The sequence below is a fragment of the Pogonomyrmex barbatus genome, unplaced genomic scaffold, assembly GCF_055798465.1.
Source record: "Pogonomyrmex barbatus isolate J1 unplaced genomic scaffold, ASM5579846v1 scaffold9, whole genome shotgun sequence".
Classification (NCBI taxonomy): domain Eukaryota; kingdom Metazoa; phylum Arthropoda; class Insecta; order Hymenoptera; family Formicidae; genus Pogonomyrmex; species Pogonomyrmex barbatus.
In genome coordinates this window covers 4,918,891-4,942,717 of record NW_028297193.1, presented here as the reverse complement: position 1 = coordinate 4,942,717, position 23,827 = coordinate 4,918,891, and the positions used below count along the sequence as shown (strand labels likewise).

General features: G+C 35.6%; 1 protein-coding gene across 4 annotated transcripts in view; it reads left to right on the top strand.

Moving 5' to 3' along the window:
* The window catches only part of Cad99C (cadherin 99C), a 113,006-nt gene that overhangs the window by 69,734 nt on the left and 19,445 nt on the right, over positions 1-23,827 (top strand). For all 4 annotated transcript variants that reach the window (XM_011641769.2, XM_089084823.1, XM_089084826.1 and 1 more), the window contains 5 exons: positions 5,994-6,069; positions 9,350-9,415; positions 10,511-10,692; positions 13,117-13,239; positions 16,740-17,003. In XM_011641769.2, coding sequence (XP_011640071.2) covers positions 5,994-6,069; positions 9,350-9,415; positions 10,511-10,692; positions 13,117-13,239; positions 16,740-17,003 — 711 coding nt within the window. The remainder of the gene's footprint in view (positions 1-5,993; positions 6,070-9,349; positions 9,416-10,510; positions 10,693-13,116; positions 13,240-16,739; positions 17,004-23,827) is intronic.

Here is a 23,827-nt window from a genome sequence, read left to right as displayed (position 1 = left end):
ACGTACCGTAGCGTTCTCGGCGATAGTTCTTTATAAAGAGGGGGGGGAGGGATTAACAATGAAAAATGTTCCGTTCGTGTCCGTACGAGAGCAAAAACGACGCAATTTATTTTCGTTTCTTTTCGTGTCGATCGTTTTCGTTTCCGTGAATCATGGTGAGAAACCGGTTAAAATCTATTTTTATACATGTAAGGAAAACCATAAAGACAACGTGACATATTTTTATCTGTATTGCATTTAAAAATATATAAGTCGTTCGTAAAAAACAAATATCAGCGATTAAATATATTTCCGATCGCGATACCAATCGAAAAATATAAATACGTAAGAAATGATTTTTTACCTATTTTCGTGTGTTACGCAAATAAATAAAAAATCTAAAAAAAAAATAATAATCAATAATATAAATAAGTTCTAATATCGTTTTTAGCCTAGTTAATTATATTGAAAAATTATTTGCAAAAATTATGAATATAAATATTTTAAGAACAATAAATCGAATTATAATCGAGATTAAACTTTTAAAAAGTGAAGATAGAAAAAGTTATATATTTTTATTAACAAAATTAATTGATGGCTTAATATCTTTTTATTTGACGTAGAATTCTCGTTTGGCGCATATTCAGAACGGAAGAAGGGTCGTTGGTCAACTGCTCGATGTCGAACAGGTGTATCCTCTACAAGAGACTTATGTATGCACTCTGCATACATGATTAGAGAAATACGTTAGCTCAGAGCCAAGATCTATAAAATTGGAATGCAGTTGTTTACGTTGTTGAGCGATAATGACTGCCTCATAAAATGAAAAACATATTGCATTCGCATTATCTTGTCGTCGTATAATTTCATGTCAATTTGCTGTATCAAGTCTCGCTCCGTGAATCTTTCTCTATTAAAAGATGACATGTAAAATGATTTTAAGATTTATTGATTTTTACAAAAATGTTGTTTACGAGACTGAGATAATAAAAAGGAGAAAACAACAATATTTGATAGGTTAATTATTAATCAATAATCCTTAATTATAGATGTGCAGTCTCTGAAACTTTTGCTACTTATTTTGCGTTTTTGTCCAATTACATTTTCTTTTTAAAAATATATAAAACCTGATCTTATGCATAAAAAGACAAGAAAATACAACAGCGAGTATATCTAATTATTTTTATTTTCTTCTTCTTTTCATGTCTGAAAGTAAGAGTCACTTTCCCTAACTGTTCGCAGTTAAGAAATTAAATATATAACATGTTTTTCGATCTAATCTTAAACGCAATTTAAGTCTGTTTAACTCATCAACGGTTAGAGTATACATTTATTTAAATGACTTCTTTCATTATTAATTACGTTAAACGTTGAAAGTCAGAGTTCTTGTTGCGTTTCTTCGTCGGATCGCTTTTATGCATATATGGTGTCAAGACACCTCAGAACCAACCACCGGTGTTTCACAATGTTCTACCGTGAGTAGTACTGATTTACTTCCGACTTAGATAGCACTAGACTGAGACACGACGGTACTTTCGCGATTAATAAGACAGATAGCGGTAAGTGAAGTAATTCAGCCGTTGTGGAAATACGTGACAGGTAAGCGTCAGCGTGTAGTTTCTGAATACTACTAACTCGAATAACGTATTTCCGGGAACATTATTATCTGAGATCAATGTTACGTTTATTTATTCGATTACGGCCTCTTAGATTATTTAACGGTAGAACTAATAAAAAATCAATTTCGAAGAAAATAATTTAGCATTTAGATTAATTTCAGATTGATTTTTAACTGCGTAATAATTAATGGTAATGTATGATAAGAATTAAGATTACGATCCTATTAAATTGTTTGTGAATTAACATTTATCATATTCATAAATATAGATTATATAATAAACACAAAATTTTATATATATATATATATATATATATGTATATATATATATATATATATATATGTCTTCTAACCTATATATAAGTTTATGATTTAATTCTTTGATTACGTAGGAGAAACTAAATAACAATGGAGAAACTTGGTAGGTTGTATATTCAATTAAATATTTACGTAATATCATGACGCACAGTATTGTATTTAAATAATACAGTATTGTATTTAAATAACTGCGTGTTAAATTTTATCATCACAGAAAATCTTATAGAAAAGCGTCGCAAATGTGCTACATAATCGAAATTAATGTCGTATCAGCCCAATCTCGAAACAATCAAGTTCGATAGGCGATCAAATATCTCAGAGGGAAAACAAAATGCTAATACATTTAGCAAAGATATACAAGTAAGTCGATAGAAACTTTCCTCCGCTTCTCGCGTGACCCGACTTACTTCGAAAAGATCACGCTCGCCTCCTGGGACCTAAGTACGTAAGAACAAAGCTTATCGATATGTTTCACTTCTTCTTCTCGAAAGAAAGCGACTTGATGTCCCTCGTAATCTTTTCCCGGAGTCTGCGATCAAAATTATGTACCTAACGTGCTGTTGTTTTCACAAATATTCAGTAAATAATTCCTTTTATAAATGAAATTTTCAGCAATTCACAAACGGTTGACTTATTCATAAATTTAATAAATAAATGAAATTCATAAATTTAACAAATAAAATAAATAAAGTAAATAAAATAAATTGTTTACAAATTAATCACGCATCAGAAACTTTTAACTCGTTTTCCAAATTGTTTCGACAAATTAATTAATTAATTAAAAATCAAATTACTTTAACAAATTAATTTAAATCACCAATCCGAAAAATCCAATTACAATAAAATTGAAAATCACAGTTTATAATTGATACATTGCCGCATCAATGTCGGTCGCCCTGTAATATTCGTATATCGATAAATCATAAGAAAGTGAATCACGTCTAATTACCTTGTCTCGTTCATCAATGCGTTACGATTCTCGCCGCGACGTTAATTATCTAATTCGCAAGAATTACGGTGGAGACCAGTGGAATTTCCGTTTTGAGAATGGTCTGCCGTTCTCACAAGCCGCTGACGGTGGTTAAAAGAAACGCGCGCAAATCGTAGGAAGAAACGTATCTCCCGTAAACGAAGATCGAAGCACGAAATTATCGGAAGGAAATTTTCATCATAAACCTCCGCTGTAAACCGCGAACTCGGATCGCGAACGCACTCGCGATCCCACTTATCCCCGATATGGTGAATGGAGTTGCTGCTCGTTACATCGATTACGGCATCTTCTTTTACTCTCTCTCTCTGTCTCTCTCTCTCTCTCTCTCTCTCTCTCTCTCTCTCTCTCTCTCTCTCTCGAGCGCGCGCCCTCGAAACGTCGCTTCGTCGTTGCGTCGTTCGTGATGTTTCGCGCTGCGAAAGGAGACTCGGCCTAACCGCGAGCGAAAAAGTTCAATGAATGGTTTTACCGTTATGTGCCTACGTATGATGTCGCGATAGCGCTTTTCTTTGGACCGCGGATGGCCTTTCTTGCCCTGCTCCACGCGTTGAATTCTACATCGAACGATCTCGAAGACGTTCGTTCACTTCCTGTTGGTTTCGAGATTCCTTGGCGATTTTAAAAGTTAAAGCTTTTCCCAGTGAAAATCCATTACTCTTAAGGTGGTGAAGAGACGAGCGAACTTCGACAAAAACGTCACACATATCTGTGTACATCTAAATATACATTGATTTATGTATATATTCATACATATATTTCTGCATACATGTGAACAAATTTTCATGTTAACTTTTAAATATCTAATTCTATAAACTCTATTGTTTCTTCATGTAATCTTCTAGTGTAGCGATATCAATTTTGATAAGTATAGACTGTACAATTTTTATGTAAAGCAAATATCTGGATGCCAAAGCTGTCAATATTAAAGTAATGAGTGGCAAAAAAAATCTAAATTAAAAAAATTGTTCTCGTTCTTGATACAAAATTCATATGTTAGTCACCATATTAGTGCGTAAACTTTAATGGAGAAAGGATCTTCATGGAGAAAGGATTTCCAAATCCAAAATACAAAAAATAAACCGATATCAAAATTACTGCATTCTTATTCGGCGTATAAAAATGAGTTCAGCATCATCTTAATGACAATTCCCTCCGGATAATTCCTTGCGGTCTTGTTTACATCGAACTTTTTCCGCGGGAATTACAACCCGCGGGATAGCAGACTACACGAGTAGTCTAGCGTGAGATTAAAATATGCGAATGCATGACCGTTGCATGCACGGGAGATTTTTGCACACGCGAGACAGTTGCACGAACGACGCTCTGGGCGATAGTCTAATTTGAGTGCGAGGTGACTACACGTGATCTAGCGAACACGCGAGGTCCTTCGCCACGCGGAAACTGCGGGAGCTTATTTTAATCTTCTCTCGATTATCTCGATTTTCAATTTTTCGCGATTTCTCGCGTTCTGCGAATTGCAGACACACGTACATTATGATATACGTCGCGGTGGAAAACGTATGTTTAATGATTGCCTCAGCAGGGAGAAATTAGAGCGACCCGTGAAAGAATTATTATTATTATTCAGTGTGTAATATTCCGTAAAAATGTGTGGAATAATTCGTGATAAGATAGAATGAAACAAGAAGAACGGTTAATCACCAGGGCGCAATTGTTTTTATAATTCCCGTAACGTACGTTTCCCGAGTTCTTCATACGCGCGAACCAACGTGTCTCTTTCCCGCAGGTTGGCTTACGAAAGAAGGAGGCATTCGTGCTTCACACGTGCTGGTGGGAACCAGCGTCGCGCGAGTGTTCCTAATCTTGTTCCTAATTAGGAGATATAAATAAAAAATGAGCTTTAACTCTCGCTATCCTATTTTATCTAGCATATATCATATTCATAACTTTTCTCATTCTCGTTCTTATTACTCTTAAATTAGGTCGTTTCTTGCTGCTGTTTTTTTTTTTTTTTTTTTTCTTAAATGCTTATCGCGCTATCGTTTACAGAAGCGATGTGTAAACGTGTATGATGCAATTATGCGCGAGTATTCGCAACGTACCGCGAGCTCGGGCCCACGAGTTCGCTAAGCCCACAAATGACTGAAGTGAAGTCATCAAATGACTCGTCGCGGGGGAGTCTCTATCCGAGTGAGAAACGCCGGCGGGATTCTGTCTCGAGGATGCTGCGCGAGATCACACGGGACCGATAACATTGTTTCCCTTCGTTCGGCATTTTATTCGCGCTGGCCCATGGCCTTATTACACGCACGGTGCATCGACGGTGCATTACCATAAGAACCTCGCAAAGCCGCCCGCGCGCTATCGAACCTGGCCGGTCCTCGCGAAATCCTCTCGGCATCTCCGCACATGAGAGGATGCGAAGAGGATTAAGCTTCTGGCCATTTTCTGGCCCCGTGCACCAGGCTTCCGCTAAATTTCCAACTGTACTCCTTCCTCATCGATAATCGGCCCGAAACCGCCCCCGGAAGTTCAGCATATTGCATACCTTTCTCTGAAAATCTGATAGATGCAATCGAAGATGCAAAATATATACGTCAGAAAGATGTAATAGATATATGTATATGAAACATGTTAATTCTGCAAGTACATCAACGTTGTTAAGACAGAATTAAGATTTTTTTACGATCTTTCCCAAGTTCCTTTCAAGATTTAAAAATAGCTAACAATGGAGAACAGCTGATTTTAATTGAAGCATTTCAAAAATATATTCAAAATTTAGCAAATTAGATATTTGTTTAAAAAAGTATCCAGTATCGTTGTTTCTGCATTAAAACAAATTGCATAATCCACGATGAAGTGATATAGATATTGTGAGTGGCGAAAAGTAGATATGTCTTTCGCATCGCGTTTTAGCAAAGGAACTTCTTAAAAAGTTAAAAATAAACTATGGCACTTTGGAAATGTGGCTTATGAATATGATGATTTCTCTACCGGATCTCAAACGCGACTGATTACGCCTCTTTGCATTTTATAATCTACCCAATTATCTGCACATTCTATATGCACGTTAAAATATTAATAATATTGCGGTTAATTATTATTAACAATATTTTCTTTTCGTAGGCAAGGACAATGACTCGGTGGTTCTGGTGTCTACTGTGCGTGATTTTACACCTGCGGGACGTCCATTCTAAAGTCGGTAAGTAATCGCCGCAATTAATATTTCTCATTCTTCGTATTTCGAAAAGATCCTCCAATAACGTAAATAAAAAATTGTCTCTGACAACTTTTTTGCAAAGACGTCGACGTCGAAGAATCATTCCCTCGGTCGGTGGGGGAGCGAGTGGAATGAAACGAAGTAACGACTCACGCGTAAAAGTCAATCATCGGCCGGACCATGTGGCTTCCCACACGCGTAAATCTATTTCAGCTGATTGCCAATTACTTATGTCACGCTTGATGGTGCAAGCTCTGTTTTATCGTTGTCGTCGGGCATAAAACGCGCCCGCGTACTGACGGCACGTGCGGAGGTGTGAGTCTCTACCCCAACGGCTCTCACCGACGTCGCCACCACCACGTCGAGCTCATTTTACATCGCGCGTTACATCGACACGTCGAATCGCGAGCGCATTATTCATACCTCTCGGTACCCCGCGTCTGACTTACCGCCATTACGTAATTAAGCTTTAATCATCCGCGCGTCTCGCAAATACTCGTCGCAATTCTTCTTTTTTTTTTTTTGCGCGCAAAGCGCTCTTTATTTCTCGTTTGTTTTATCATCGTTAAACGAAGGAGGAATATTAAATGCGAGCTTTCACGGAGATTTATGAGGAATCGATAAACTCGATGTATACCACGACGACGAACGCAACGAACGGCTACATACACGCGGATAGAGAGAAGGTATTCGCGAGAGAGAATGGTGTGTAGACTTTACCCGGGATGAAACGTACATTCCAACGCCATAATTCGCGTTGCCTGTGGACGAGAGATACAGGCGCGGTTCTCCTGGCGTTTTAAAGCGATGGCCTAACGCGAGACGGAGAATCATGATTCATCGCGAACCGAAGATGTTATTTTACGCGTGATATTCGTCTGGTAACACAAAGCATACCTGCTAATTGGCGAAAGATTGCTTCCTGGATATTATCTTGCGCGAAATTTATTTATTTGGACAATCCGCTTTTTTTAAACCGTATTCGTTATATTTTTCTGCGTAAAATGGCCATGTAGCCATACTTTAAATATTAATTTATTTTACACGTTGTATTTTAATATTTTTTTATATTTTTATATCAATGCAAATTTTACAAAATTATTCTCACGGATAATCGCGTAATAAAATTTTCAATTTTAGTTTGTTCATTACAGATGGTTCCCTTTTACGTAAGACGGGACGACACGTGTGACTTTGACGGAAGGCCAGACGGTGCGAAATTTTTTTCTGATATGAGCGCGCACACTCCAATTGAATACAATTCTCTTTATAATGAATTTGGCGTTGAAAAGAAAGAAAAAATTCCCGACATCGGGGCACCGCCTGTAACTTTCAGTATCGATTCCCACGATATCGAGCTTGATCACGTACATACGGGCTGCTTTATAGCAAAGTGTCGTTTTAATGGCATGCTGCCAGATTCCAAGGTACTTTCATGCCAACGCGTATTACGTTATGCGCTCGTGATTTAAACGATTATCCGTAAGAGTTTTGACCGAAACGGCAAATATAATTAAAATCCACCTGGAGAGTCGATAGAGAGGAAAGCGCCGCTGATGAATTATGTGAGATCACGAACCGCGGCACGAGTGTTCTTTCGACGATAGGAGCATAGGTCAATGGGTCACTTAACACCTTTGTAGACTAGCTCGAATACATTGTTTATGCGCAGATGGGAAATACAGGTCGCGATAGACACGATGTGGATGTGTCGCTTGTTCTCGCAATATCCACTTTCTAATGCCGCGATCACTTTCTATGCGGGGAAAATGATCGGGTTTCGCCGGTAGTGGCCCGCTGTCACGAAAGATTTACGTGGAGAACTTTATGAAGGCTCGGCGGGGAATGTTGCGCGTGACCGGTCGGACGATGACGAATGTCCGTGTGGAAATTGCGCGATTTCGCAATGTGACGAACGGTGAATACGTGAGGATACATGAGACAGCGAAGGGATCGTGCGATCTGTATCATCCGTTGGAATTTTAAATTTTTGTCGACCAAGTATTCTCATCTACTCTCTGTAAATTATTGTTAATTGATTATTATTTTTTATAAAAAAAGAAAGAAATTAAGTAAATGAAAGTAAATTCCATCGCTGTCAAAAATATAGTAACGTGTTTAAGTTGGAGTTTTATTCGGTAAAAATAAAGTCATCTGTATTAGGTAAAAGTAAATCCATCCTAATCGGTGATCGCTTCTTTTTGACTTTTTACTTCTGATTTGACTTATTACTTTTATTAATATTACATATGTATATGATCGAACTGTTTATGTATTCAATGATATATCGATCGAAATACATATAATGACAAAATTATTTATAATTATTATATCAGATACATAATTGAAATTGATACATGGTAAATACTGGTTATTTATACAGTAAATGAATTAATTAATTTATTAACTCTATATATATATTAACTATACAAGCTTATTAAGAGCTAAATAACGCGAGCAACTACAATCCAAAATCAATTATTCAATATCAAATTAACACAAAATCGAGACCACAATAGATTATCCTGTTTTATGATTTCTGAAACAAAAGAATTGCGGAAGAATTATAACACAATAAAAAAATAATAATTTACTTTCAGCTAATTATAATTTAATCCATTACGGTGCCGTATTACGGTATTACAAAGAAATTGTTGTAATACCGTAATATGGTAACTCTTTCGTTTAATTTAACTACCATAACGAAGATATTAAGTTGAGAAAGAGTGAATAGGGAATTATTACGTTACGCTGCAAATCGTCTTGTACATAACGCATTCACACACACATGGCGTGTATATTCTTCGTATTCGTTAACGTGTAATCCAATTAATTTATCCCATTTGCAAAACCGCCACAAAAATTAGTCATTGACTGATCTCTTTCGTAAGAGCTGGCATACGTCTAGAATCTTCCTTTTTAATGTAAATGTTTTATACGTCACCGTTTCCGGTCATGCAGATTTCTCGCACCTGTCCGAAAGAGCCATCGTATTGATGAGTTTCGAGAATTAATGAAATTGCTCTCGGTAGAATATCATAAAATAACAACAAGCAAAAACAAAGGTGACTTTATCTCCGAGTGGTCTAATTTTAGTCGTTGAAAGCTATTTTTTAGTAAAATATTTTCTTGTAAAATTTGATCATATCAGTTTGGGAATTTATAAAGATCCTCTTCACTTTCCGGATTTTTGGCGGTTTCCTTTTCTTGCTACGTCTCTTGATATAAATTTAATATAATTTTTATATATTTTGTATTTCAGGTTTATGCGAAGTGGAATCGGGACAGTCGAATATTATTCTTGATATCGAAGAGAGCAGAGGAAATGGTAAATGCGACACGTTCAATTATTTTAATGTACTATACACTAATTGTTTCTATTATAACTGAATTCATACATTCTTTTTTAAAAGAATTGATTTTTAAGCAATATACAAATTTAATTTTATCAGAACTAAAAGATAAAAGCATAAAAACAATTGCGTTATAAATTTTTTGGTCTCACTATTTTTTACATTTCTTTACTATTATTGTGTTATTTGATTTAACAACATAAATGACAAATAAATATAAAGAATAAAATTGGATTAAATTCAAGTTTTATCTATAGATTTATTGCATATATATTAATTCAAATTTTTTCTAAAAAATAACGCAATTAATATTTCTGTTGCTTCTGACGTTTTTGTGTAAATAAATGTAAAATATGAAAACATATTAAAATTTGTAGAGACAAATTTAATTTAATCGGGGAACTCCGAGATTCAAAGTTGTAAAAAGCGGCGTGTTGAATTGATTTCAAAGGACGCCATCTGACAGTATAGTAATAGAAAACTTAATTAATTTTCGTCAAAGAAAAGTAATTATAACAGAGAATGATGACGAAAATTAGAGAAAAGGAATATTCGAGAAATAGAACAGTCAATAGTTATGATTAAACTGTATTGGCTTTCATTAATGAGATATTGCCTGAGATCGACATTAGTTTGCCGAGATATCGTCCATTATAAAATGGAGACGAAGTATTCTTCGCTTGAAAAATCAAGTCGTATTATTAAAGGAAATAAAACAATTTCTTTGAAATCTATTCATATCGTCCATAATATTTCATAACGCTCAGTTTATCGATAATTCTTTTTGTACTTTTTGTAACAGAATATATTAATATATTAATTACAAATCTTAATTTCTGCTTTCCTTGGTAATTTTATTTTATTAATAGTTTAGAAATATCGTGATTCTCCCCATTGTCATAAAACGTTTCATTGTTTGCTTGACATCTCAAACAAATGATCGAGAATATATTGCTGAGCTGGTGTTTCGTATATTTCCAGTTTATTGAAAATTCCATTTATGCTGTCCCAGATATAAGATAAATCGATGTGCACGACGGTAATCGCTTTCGTTGGCTATCCTTTTTCAGCGATCGATCAGAAAACCGTGCCGGAAGAGCTTCCGGTGTCCGGTGACCCTTATAATGAGACTATGCTGGAACTTATCTTCCCTGGAAGGAAAATCCCCCTTTTTAAACTAAGTGGCAAGAAGCTACAGCTTCTCGAGCCATTGGATAGAGATGATGAAAATCTCTCGCATGTGGTTTTCCAGGTAAGAAATCTCTCATAATCTCATAATTATAGGACCTGTCTAATTTATTTTATTTGCAAAAAAGAAAAAGATTTGCCGTAACGGATTGCTGTTGCGATTTAATGAAGTTCAAAAGTAGAACAGATATAAATTAAAAAATTATTATTCTAACGGTAAGTTACATGCGTATTTTCTTAGATTCCTATCTTTGAAGATTGAAATCATTCGTAGCATTTAGATTTAATAAATAAAATAATTTCTTTAAAGTTTATTCATGTCATCATCATATTTCACAACACTAGTTTAATAACTTTTTTGTACTTTTTGTGAGAACATATTAATATATTTTATTTACAAACCTTAATTCCTACTTTCTTGGATAACCTTATTTTATTGGTAGTTTAGAAATTGCAGTTTTCCATCGTCATAAAACGTTTCATTATTCCTCACACTTATGTTTGAGGTAACTTATTTATGCATATGTAAAATGATGTTTTTCATGATTTTATTTGCATGTATGTTTTTTTGCGAGTGAAATTGTCTTCAAATTTGCATCTAAAGAATTGGACATATGTGCGAATATCAAACATTTTCAAACGGTGATTATTAATCTGTACACATTCTTCTTTTCTACATATCCATCTGAGAAAGTTTAACGAGCGACGCAACGTGAACTATGAAATATCATTTAACTACTTTCTATCGATAAAGTCATTTGGGAACCATCGCAAGACAAATTGCTAGATTGAAAATTATTGCCAAGGGGAATCTGAATAATAAATAAAGATGTGCGGAGAGAAACTCGTTATGCGTAAAAATTTCAGTCCTCCGCGTCTCATTTGCTTTCTGATTATCCGCGACAATTCATCAAAACCTTCATTTCTCCATTCGTTTTTGTTTGATCAGAATTTTCATCCTCGTTTGATCAGAATTTTCGTCCTCGATATCATTATTTAGATATCGCAAAAAAATGTATGGAAATGTCGGATAAATGGAATATCATTATTGAAACTCTCAAATAAACATATAATAATAATAATATAATATATAACATATAATAAAGTATATAAGTAATAATATATATTAATAATAAAAGAATAATGAAAATAAAAATAAAATAAAAATAGAAACATCTAACCGAATAAGATCTATCATTATTATTGTTATTTTTTTAAAGTCAACTACAAAACTGGAAGACAAGTGATAATAGTTTTCACTAGCAAAGTGTTAATATTTCTTGAATTATAAATTTCACGGTTGCAATAAAAAAAAATGTTACTGTTCGGTTCCTTTCAAGTGAATCTTTTTTTGCACTGACCGTTAAATGTTTAAACGTCTAATTTACCTCGAGTATCTAACGCTTTTAAAACTATGTCATTGCTTTTTCTTCGCAAGAAGCTTTTTCTGCTTCTCGGAAGAGAATCTCTTGTCTGTCTGTAAAATGTTTTATTATTTTCTTCATCGTCAACGAGCTGCAAACTCACCGTAAAAGCGGAAGTTAGCGGCTCGTCGAGAATACTTGAAGGAAGTTGCAAAATCCACAACAGCTTTCTGCATCAGTTGTTCATCATACGGTACTTAATGTAGGTTTTATTCAGAAGATTTAATTTAAAAAATAATAACTTTATTTCTAAAAGAATTAAGATAATTTTTACAAAACGCTTTCTTTTATAATTAATAGTACATCGCATATATAAAAAAAACATTTTTGTTTTTTTAGAAAAAGAAGAGGCAATTGATTATTTTTTAAAATAAACACTTGCATTAAATTATAGACATCATTTATTAATTTATATAGCTCTTATATAAAATTATACAAAATTAATTTATTTATTGATCATTATGCTCACAATACGAAGACGCCGTTCCCTCCAACTCGTTCAGCATTCGCGAAATGCACATTGTGTCTTATGACACTCATCATGTGAGGAATGTGAAAGGTCTAGAGTACTACATCGAACATTTCAAGAGCCCATACCGATCAAACGAGTGGATAAGATTTAACGAAACAAACACAGATAGAACTGGAGATAAATTCAATTCAAACAGGAATGCAGCGAGCGCTTCGATTAATTCATGGAAATCTATATACGAATCGTAATTACATCGATCGAAATGAATTAATATGAGATCAATTAATTATTGCTTTACTCGCTTAAAGGATACCGGTTGCTTCAGGAATAATTTTTTACACCTTTAAGTTAAATATTGATATTTGACATTAAAGATTATCTTTAAAAGCGATTTGTAGAAATTTAATATAATAATACAATAATTCTCTTAGTCGATCGTAGCGCACAGCAATTTTTGTTAATTAATGTATTCTTTTAATCAAATTAATATATTTTTATTAATGACCTTTTCTTAATGACAGTTAAGCGATGAAAACATAATTAAATTTTTATGTTTCACTTTCTCATATAAATATTTGTTCTTTTTTTTCAGTTGAGCTGCACGGTAAAGTCGACTAATAAGAAACGGACTATCCCGGTAATTGTGAGAGTGTCTGACATCAACGATAACGCGCCGAAATTCATTAACACGCCGTATGAGACCACTGTGCCAGAGGTAAGAGCCTAATGGAGCTTCCTACCCGTAAAGGAAGCTGGTTTTTGTTTCCATCTCGTAATCGAATATCCGTAATTACCTCTGCGCGACGCGATAAGATATATTAATATATTAATATCGCTCGATCATCTCTCTGGTAAACGGCTTTCGATCGACAGTTTCTTCTGTCGACGCCTTCGCATTCATAGTAAAAGGAAATCCCTGAGGGGAGAGGGGGGAGTGGGTGGAAAATGCGTTCTGTGTCGAGAGAGAATGACAGGACGCGAAGCGTGAAAACACGCTAATTCACGGTGCGCGCCGTTCGCGCTGGAGTAAATTTAAACCTATAATGAGTCGCGCCACGCGCAGCTGGAAATTTAAACTTATAATGGGCTACGCGTAGCATAATTATGCGTCTAAATATGATGGCGGGATAAAAGGACTGCAGTTAACGCCGCGCGAAAGTTCGATAATTATATTCCGGCGAGATGAGTGCGTTAATTGACGAGAACCGCGTAGGAAAATCGTGGCGAGTGTTTTGCCATTAGAAATTTTAGGATTACACGCTGAAAACTAGCGTAGTTTACGAGATGTGAGTTTACGAGTTAAATAAAATTGCCTCACGCGACGTTCATTTTCCATCGCATCGTCGGATGCCGTCGTCGGCTCTTCGCCTCGCGAGTTGTGTCGCGACTTTCGTCGAGGCGTACGTTTTTCACGCGTGACGGAACTTTTTACGGAAATTAAAAGTGTGTCGAATGCGAGTCATCGGCGCGAGTGTGGAAGTCCTATTATCCCGCTCTATCGTCGAGTCAGCGCGCGTCTTCGAAGAAAGTAGATTCGTCACGTCGCTAAGTGGACGGGAACTATTCTGAATGTACTATGCTGGAACATCGACGGTCGTTGACGGTCGATCAGGGCCACGAACATCGCGACCGTCTTTTCCTTCTTTTCCTCCTTTTGCATTTGCGATCCGTTATGCTGGGAATGACACGAGTATTGGTGCTGGCCATCTCTCCTGGCGTATTGAATAGATTTAAAAGGATAATTGAATGCAAAAGGATTGTCTCCCGCGAAGTTTTCGAAAAATTTAATCTTCGCGCAGCTTTTTCACTTTTTCCGATTTTCACATTTGATTATATGAAATTTAAACATAATTAAATAATTAATAATTATATGCAGAAATTAAATAATTATTATTATTCGAGGTCTATTTTGAAAAATTTAGTTGAAGGAAAGAATAACTTTGCAAAGATAATATTACATGGAAATAATAGTTTTGTTGAAGTATTTAAAAATTTGGCTGGATACAAATCTGAAAATAATTTTGTTTAGCCATCAAAATAATTATTTAGGACGTTTCAATTGATTACTGAAGTATCAAAAATTTTTGCAACGTTATCATCATGTTTAAGCGTCTCCCATAATAATTTTGATGGCCCAACAAATTTATTTTCAGATTTATATTTGGCCAAATTTTTAGATACTTTAAAGAAATAATTTCTTCCGTGTGGCTTCGAATTATCGCCTAATTAATGGAGCTCTTACGTTAGTTCAGATCGTGGAAACTGGCAAAATGTACTCAGCGAGAGTGTAACCTTTGCTCCATCTGCCATGCATAATTGCGAAATCGCGGGAGTTTCTCGGGAGATCTAGATCGAGATCGTAGGCTCGAGCTTGAGCTAATTAATCCACTGCGAGCAACCGGTACCGTCGTAGCAACCGCGTGAACAAGCGAGAACAAGCGGTGATAATCGCTCTCTCAAGGTAACAAAATGACTACAAGCGCCGGAAACGGTCCACCTTCGCTTTCTTTAGCGTTATCAAAAACCTCGTGGAAATTAGCTACGTTATTCCGTAAGTAAATGAGGAAAGGCGACGAGACTTCCTCGCCGTCATAGCCGTGGCTAATGATCAAGATTATTCTGCTTGAACTGTTTCCGTGGGAATGCCATTAACGTTGACTTATTTTTTCATTCTCAGGACATGCTAATTAACTTTCCAAGTACGTGAATATATATATATATATATATATATATATATATACCGTCCGCCATCGTCATTCATGTTGTACTGCAAAAGTTAATGCAAAAATGTCGGTCCGTCTCTTCGAAATGTGTATGAGAGAAAACCGGTCTTATTTTTAATGGGCGAGGGTACATTTTGTACGCACTTTATACAGCCGTTCTACTTCGAGCGCAGTATTTCGAAGGAGGTTTCTGATCCCGTTAGATAAGCGAAGATGCGGCGAGATGTCGGCGCGGAGGCAACCTGCAGGAGGAGCCGATCACGCGCCGTGAACAAGAATATACGTTCCGACCGCGCCGCACGGTAGTCGTCGACTTATCTCCTCGGATTAATCGGAAACGCGCGTGGCTTTCGCCGGCGCAAAAAGCCGTTGGATTATTTTCGCGTAATCCCCAATGAGGTCTCGCCCCGCAGTTCGTAGATCCTCGCACGTAGCAGTGTTCCGCGCGGACAACCTGCCCGGCCTGTTCGGATTCTCGGTTCGCGGTCGAATTATTAATCCCGGACGACCGGGGCTCACGTTTGACCCCGTCGGCCTTCAATTAACCAGCATCCCCCTGAAGCGGCGTAAAGCACGCCGCATAAATTTAACCCCGCTCGATTCCGCGAGAGAGCCGCGGCGGAATATATATCGCCTCGCGATTTCTCATCGCAGCTGGAAGCTCGGAAGGAAAGCTCGCGATTTCCATCTTTGATTCTTTCCATCTTTCCTCCTTGTAAAGAACATGGACAAATTACATTATAAAAAATATTCTGTTTTTCATTGTTTTGAACCGGACAAAGCGGTTTTTTATAAACTTTTTTTTTGGATGCTGCAAGTCAAATTTTTTTATGTCAGGTTTTTAAAATTAGATTTTTAATTGAGATTTAATATGTAAAAAAATGGCTTCTTTGTGATATTTTTTATAAGATTTTTTATAAAGAAAGTTCTGATCTCTTGAAATTCTAGACTAGAAGTTATGAAGTTATTTTTCTATACTTTATAAAGTGCATTTTTTTTTTATTTTGATCTTATCTTTTAGATATGTTATGAAAAATTTTCATACAAAATTTTGTTAAAATGTAGCACAGACTTTTATTATCTTAGTAAAACTCTGTATTAAAATTCATAACATGGCTAAAAGCTAAGGTTCAAACGATACTGAGAATACAAAAAGAAAAAATACATTTTATAAGAAATAAACAATACATTCATAACTTCTAATCAGAATTTTCAGATATTAGTAATCTTCTTTATAAAAAATGTTCAAATATAACAAAAAATAAAAATTTGCTGCACATTAAATCTTAATTATTTTGAAAATCTGATGTGAAAAAATCTGCTAAAAAAATTTAATTTGCGGCCTTATTTTCATCTGAAAGTCTATAAGAATCATGGGTCTGATTCAAAATAATTTTTTGCCATAAATATACTAATATTATTATATCATTATAAAAATACTGCATAATGTTATCAAAAATAATTTCGTTATGTTCGTTCGTTTCGTTTGCAGCTCACTCCGGTCGGCTCGACGATCTTCAAGAATGTCGATGCGATCGACGCGGATGCCGGCGTCAACGGCATCGTCGAATATTCGATCGCACCCGGGGATGGCAGCAGAATTGGCAGCAACGAGGGTGTCGGACGCAACAGAATCACCACCGTCGACGGGTACGGTTACTTTAGCATCAACCTGCCGCATCAGGGACAGGTCACAGTTAATCGAACGCTCGACTACGAAAGGACTCAACGTTATCTCGTCACTATCTTGGCATCGGTGAGTTTTGACCTTGTGCTAATCACGCTAATTGATTGCAGCTGTCGGAATTGCGAGCGAGTTAGACCGGGAGATTGACGTTGATGTAGATGCTTGATGCAGATAAAGATATAGATCTATTCAAGCTTAATTAATGCAACGGTTCTAAGGCCTCCAGAGAGAAACATGATCGGCAGCTTCCTAAATAACGTTACTTTACATGAAATAAAGCAGTAAAAAAATTGGATAATTGCCGTGGTGTAGGAATGTTTGCCGTGGTAGGAATGTTTGCATGTAGAAACAGTATTATAATTGCAGATAAGTATTTGAGATTTGTCTTTTTAAAATAAATGTATCTCGTTTCTATGAGAAAAGTATAAATTTTATTTCATTTAGAAAGTTTTCCAGTCTGGCAACTTAATTTTTACATTGCTTGGTCAGTCGATATTTGCGTACCTTGTAATCTACTACTGGTCGTGTTATCGTACGTATACCGTTACGATGCCTGTCCAGTATGATAATCGAGCATAATGAGCGGTCAGCGATATTTTGCGATTACGCTACGCGACATCGAGCTGGAAACCCGTACAATAAAGAAAATTCTATATAGAAAATTCTTACACGAATAACGAGGAACTAACGGTAATCGTTTAACAACGTGCACACTTAGCAAATTATTATGTCGTCTTTTGAGAGTTAGATTTTTTTTGAGAGTTAGTCAGATTCAGTTTGAGAAACATTGATGAATGGAATAACAATTTTTCGTAAGGAATGATAAAGAGAAATTTGATAAAAATAAATCTTATAATTTTTTTACAATTTTTAATAAAATTGCATTTTTGTCGTTACTAAAATTTTACTAATTTTACAATCAAAAAATTTTATAAATATGTTCTCTATAAGATCCTAATAATTTGAATTAAATTTTTATTTACAGGACAACTAATTTTTGCATCGCATTGAAACATTACGTAAATTATCTTGAATATTTAAAATAGTCACAAAAGTTGAGATTTTTGTCATTATTTTTTAATTACATTTCCATTAGAAAACACTTCTACTTATTTATTTAAATAACTTTTTATCTTCCAAATTGCTGCTAAACCTTTTTATATTACTTTTAAATGCCATTTAAAATTACCTGTCTTTTTTCATAACTTTTTGTAAATATAAAAATTGTAAATATGAAAATTATAAAAATAGATGCAATACATCCTTAAAGAGAAATCTATTTGCAAATTGACCAACGCGTTCGTAGGACGCAAGACAGAGCTCTTATAATATTGTCCAAGAACTTTGATGTATATATCCCGTATGTGTCATCCACGTGGTATTTACGTTACGTAACGTTCATACACCTGTTGCGAGCAATTCTCGACGTTACATTGCTTTTATTTTGTCGTTACAAGCGGTGCCCAACACGCGCGTATAATAAGCACTCCGCCAATGCCGATCTGGAGCATTTTTAGCGCCGTCGTTAAATCTCGGGAGTATGCGAGTATGCATCAATCGCCTTGTTCCTGCAACTATGGTTGTAACCGTAGCCAACACGGCGCACCGGTATAAGTTAATCGGTTATAAATGTGCGTGTTTCCTTAATTTAATACGCCATGGATGGTACGAGGCAAATCGATGGGAGGATGTGGGATGGTCAATGGTCAGGTCGTGTGGGTCGAGGGATGAGGACAGCGCGAGGGACTGACCGATGAGTCACAGACTATTCGCGCGACGCTCGGAAAACCATATTTGCATTAGCATATCGCGCTTCTTCTTGTCCTCTCGACTGCTATTAGGCCCCGAGCCCCTTGAGGGCCTCTCGAGGGCCCACTCAATCCAAAACGTGATCGGGCCGCGCCTTTCGCGACATTTCAAGACTCCACCTTTTTTATTTTTTGCGATGCGAGCTTGTCTTGAGATACGGGATATTTCCCAGGAGGATGTCGGACAATGTCCAAGAGATACGTTTTACCAATCTCCATAGTTCTTTTCCGATTTTGTAAAATATTTGAGTATGTATGTTTTATATTTTTTAAACAATTCTTCTGCTAAAGCAATATATTTCTATACAGATTTTGAATTGGTTTGTTGTTAATGTAAAATTTATCTGAATTCAACTGAAACGATTTTTTAATAAAGAAATGTATGAAATACATATATAAATTGGAATCATTTTTAGTATATACAATAGAGAGAATCGCGGCAGATATGATCGGGCAAAATTTTGAACGTCTATTTCATGAATTTAAAATTTATAAATTCAATAAAAATCATTTCTAGATTTTTATCTCCTAATTTCGTTCATAATTACGGGTCGTTTATTTGTGGATCCGAGAACGCACGATCGAACGCAATGTCAACAACAATACTCTAAGAATAATTGGAAACCTGTGAGAAATAAAATTTGTCGCGAGAAATGTATGAAAGTTACATAATAAGAACTTTACTTGACCGATTATTGGTATCGTGTATATGCGCGACACAATTCCAGGCTCTCGCGGCCGCTCGTTCGCCAGAAACAAGATCGACGAATGCGACGGAATGCACTGGAAAGCGACATTCATTAAAGCGATATTCCTCAATTCGTTCATTTGTACTATCCACGGGGAGATATCTCAGCGATAATTCACCGAAGAACATTGTACCGCAATAATTCCGAGAGGAACTCCGACGTACGCGCGCGCGCATAATTATATGCGCGGCGCGATGAACGCGCGCGCGTGTGCAACTTGCAACTTGCTTCGTTACGTGCGTGCACGAAATCCTCGTACGTACGAACGAACACGTCCTCTGCGTGCTCTGTCGCAGATTAGAAAACTGATATAGGTATATACCGGGTATACTCGCGGACGTGGACTCGCTAAACGGTATTACAACCCGACGGCAACCCGGTGGCACCACGCTGGTCAGGTAGATGCGTGTTCGCTCTTTTTCATCGTCTAATGATTTTAATGTTACTAATCGATTCTGCGGTTTCGCACAAGTGCGCAAATATACGCGCGCGACGGACAAGTCGTTAATTACAGTTACGCGCCTGGCTTAGATAATCTGCGTCCAAATAATTAATTACTCCTATCAATCGTGCATTTAGAAGCGTGCCGCGTGGAGGTATTTCAAACGCGTAGAGCTGCGCGAATAATTGCAGATTATGAAACTTCGTTATGACGTGTTTCACGTCTTCTCACTGCGCGATTTAAAGTTAATTCTTTCTCAACGGAGATGTCGACGCAGAAATTATATACGCGAATATTCTTGAATCGAGGGATAAAAATAAATAATAGTACCTTATTTTTTTTATTTAACGAAATAAATAATGTATATAAGTGAAACATCGCAGCTATAAATTGAGCAAAAAGTTCCGCAAATATAAAAAAAAAAAATAATAATAATAAATACGGTATCTTTTGAATATTCTACACGTACGAATATTCAACGAGCATATTCGTGATTCGAGGCAGCTGAGGATAGTTTGCAGATAACAACTCGACCATGATGCGAGCGGAATTGCGATATTTCCGACGCAAACTTTTCGCACAATCTCGCAAGTCGGAGCAAATTCACCGGATGCACCGGGCGAAATAGCGAAAGGATCGCGTGTAACGGTAACGCCGGTACGGAATAACAATCTTTCCATTTGATACACGCGTACGGTAACGTATCGCTCGCGGTACCGTAAGGCATTAACCGTTCGGCACATTCGCCAGATTAGAGGCCACCGATTGCCGAGCCGTTGCTCGTAGCTATTTGCATATCGCCTCTGCCAAACCCGATATTGTTCGGTTTGCGTAGATATACGTTGAACAACACTACTGCGGATTAGAACTCGCAAATTGCGCTTCTTTCTCTCTCTCTCTCTCTCTCTCTCTCTCTCTCTCTCTCTCTCTCGCTCGCTCGTGTCCGGATCAGTGCAAGTGTCGCGATCGATATCGCGACATTTATCGGCTGTGTACCTACCGTAATCCGGTACTTTTTGAAAATCATAGGTCGCAACGTCCACGTAGACGTCAGCAACCATGACCTGGCTTATTTTTAAACGCGCGTATTCATTCATCAAACATAGCCAACGATCGTGAAAAAAATAATTTTAACCGCTACGTTGTAAGTCTGTCAAAAATAGTGGTTGATAATAAAAATTATTTTAATTTTATTTCATATACAGAAATTTAGCAATCAAGAGCCTGCTTGCCGAGGAATTGGCTATGACTATTTATTTATTAACACATATTTGGCTTATATTAATGTAAAAATAATTTTGTTCTATATTGATTTAAAAAATAATTTTAATTAGTATTGAGAATGATTCTCGATATAAATACAATTAAAAAATTGGGGCAAATGAGAATTCCATGTGGTAAAAAGTGCAATATATTAATATAAAAATTCATCATGTTCATTCAAATGTTTCGGCTTCCTAATTCGAGCTATTTTTAGTGATGATAATGTGAAAAAATTTCTTGAATTCTGTGGATTCTCATATAATTGTTCTAATTTTTTTATTGTAAAAATTTTGTTGGACCATTGAAATAATTATATAGGATTCAAATTAGTTTGTTGGAATATAAAAAGGTTTGTGTTATCATTATATTTAAACATCCTAATTTGGAGTTCAATTTGGCCTCAATTATACTGATCTCTTACATCATCTGCTCAAATATTTTTCTTCATTTTAGATTCATATTTTTAATTGAAATTATTTTTCAGGTCTGTATCTGACCAAATTTTTAAATCCTGCAGCGAAATTATTTCTTTCGGGTCAGTATAAATCCAGTCATTTTTTTCTATTTTCATATCAAAAAATTCATTATACATACATCGTATAAAATACAACAAAATTCACACACAATAAATAAATGGATGAAGTTATTACATTTTGAAGAAAAAAAATCTCGAAAGAGAATAATACTGGTTACATGGCGAATTTCAGTAAAAAATATGATTCCAGAGTGAGGAAAAATATTCGAGCAGACGATGTAAGAGATCGGTATTTATAATTTAGCAGCCGCGAATACGACATATTAACGCAATCGCTAATGGATCGCTCGCAATCTCATCCAGTTACGATCTCTCGCGTGAGTGAAAGTAAGATGCTCATTAGCGAATATCACGTATTCACCTACGGACACCTACGCAATTGCAGCGCGAGATTGTTCGATCGCCGTGACGAATCGTCATAGTGTGAGGGCAATGAGTATCGCATAATGTAACGTAACGTGCTACCTACGTGCGGTGCGTGCGCGTACGTACGTGTTCTGGCGGTATAATAATATAATCAGGAAGTGATATAAAATGTCAAATCCACTATAATCCGTACAGCGGAACAATACTTAGTAACTGTACAATGAGCGCTGTCCGCTTATTCTTACGACGGTACTTGTCCCGCCGCGATTATTGCCACGCTCGGTGGTCGTGCACCACGTTCGCATTAAAAATTGTTCTCTACACGAGCACTTATTCATGTAGCTCTACGAAGCGAAGCAGTCAATAAGTCATTTCTAACGTACGACGCAAAAGTCCGCTGTCAGATAAAAAAAAAAACGCTAGTTCGCGACGTGGCATTTTCCCGCGCGCCTTCATTTACGTCGGACAGGAGCACGCGTTTCGTTATTTACATTAACGAACAAACGGCCATGGGAGTTATGGTTGGTACTCATCGTATGTTTTAATTGGGATCACGCTGGCGCTGGCGCCTCGCGATAATTAGAGCTCTTCAAATACGTCATGATTGAAATCTTTTTTGGAAAATTTTATTATACTAATTTGTAACTTAATTAGTATTTTTTATTAGTATTTCTTGAATTTTGTCACGCTGAGAAGTGTCTTGGATAATATTTTAAATGTTTAAACGAAATATATGGCGATAATTAATGTTCGTAACGCAATTAATAAAGTAATAATAATTATTTATAATTTTATAAGTAATAAAATTTTATAAGTAATAAAATTATAAAATATTATGGTGATTATGATAAAGACATTATTTGATATTAATCAATCGTATATTTTAATTAAATTAAAAATGTATTTTCATAATTTTTATATTTACAATGAAAAAATTATGAAAAGCTTACGGATTATTTTAAGTTGCATTTAAAAATAATACAAAAAAAGTTTTATGGCGGTTTAAGCTACGTCAAAAATTATTTAAATAAATGAGAAAAAGCGTGCTTTAATGAAAATGTAATTAAAAAGTACAGATAAAAATTTCAATTTTTTAATATAAATAAATATTTTAAATATTCAAGATTATTTATGTAAAGTTATTTATGTTTCATTACGATGTAGAAAAACTTCTTGTTTTGTAAAAAAATTAAATTTTTATTAAAAGTACAGATGAAAGGAGTGATGTACAAATTAAATAAAATTTTTATTTATAGAACAATTAATTCTGTATCGCAATAAAACATTTACATAAATAATTTTGAATATTTAAAGTAAAAAATTTAGATTTTTTTGTCATTATTTCTTGATTTTTATTAAAGCACATTTTTACTTTATATTTAAATAATTTTTTATCCAAGTTCTAAACCGCCGCAAAATTTTCTATATTGCTTTCAAATACGACCTAGAATAATGTATTATAATTTTTTCATTGTAAATAAAAACAGGTGTAATACGTACCATCCTTGAACATCTTTTGTAAAAAAGAGAAAACACAAAACAAGTTCTTGAAGTAAATCAGCAAAAAATAAATGAAATATAACAAGCCTGCCTTTGACAGGTCTCGTTTTTTTCTTCGTATCATTTAACATGCTAATGTTCTTACCGATTGTCCTTAATCGTCTTTAATCTTATCTACGTGCGTGACACAATTTTACGTAAACGTCGTCGGTGCCGACGACCGTGGGCCC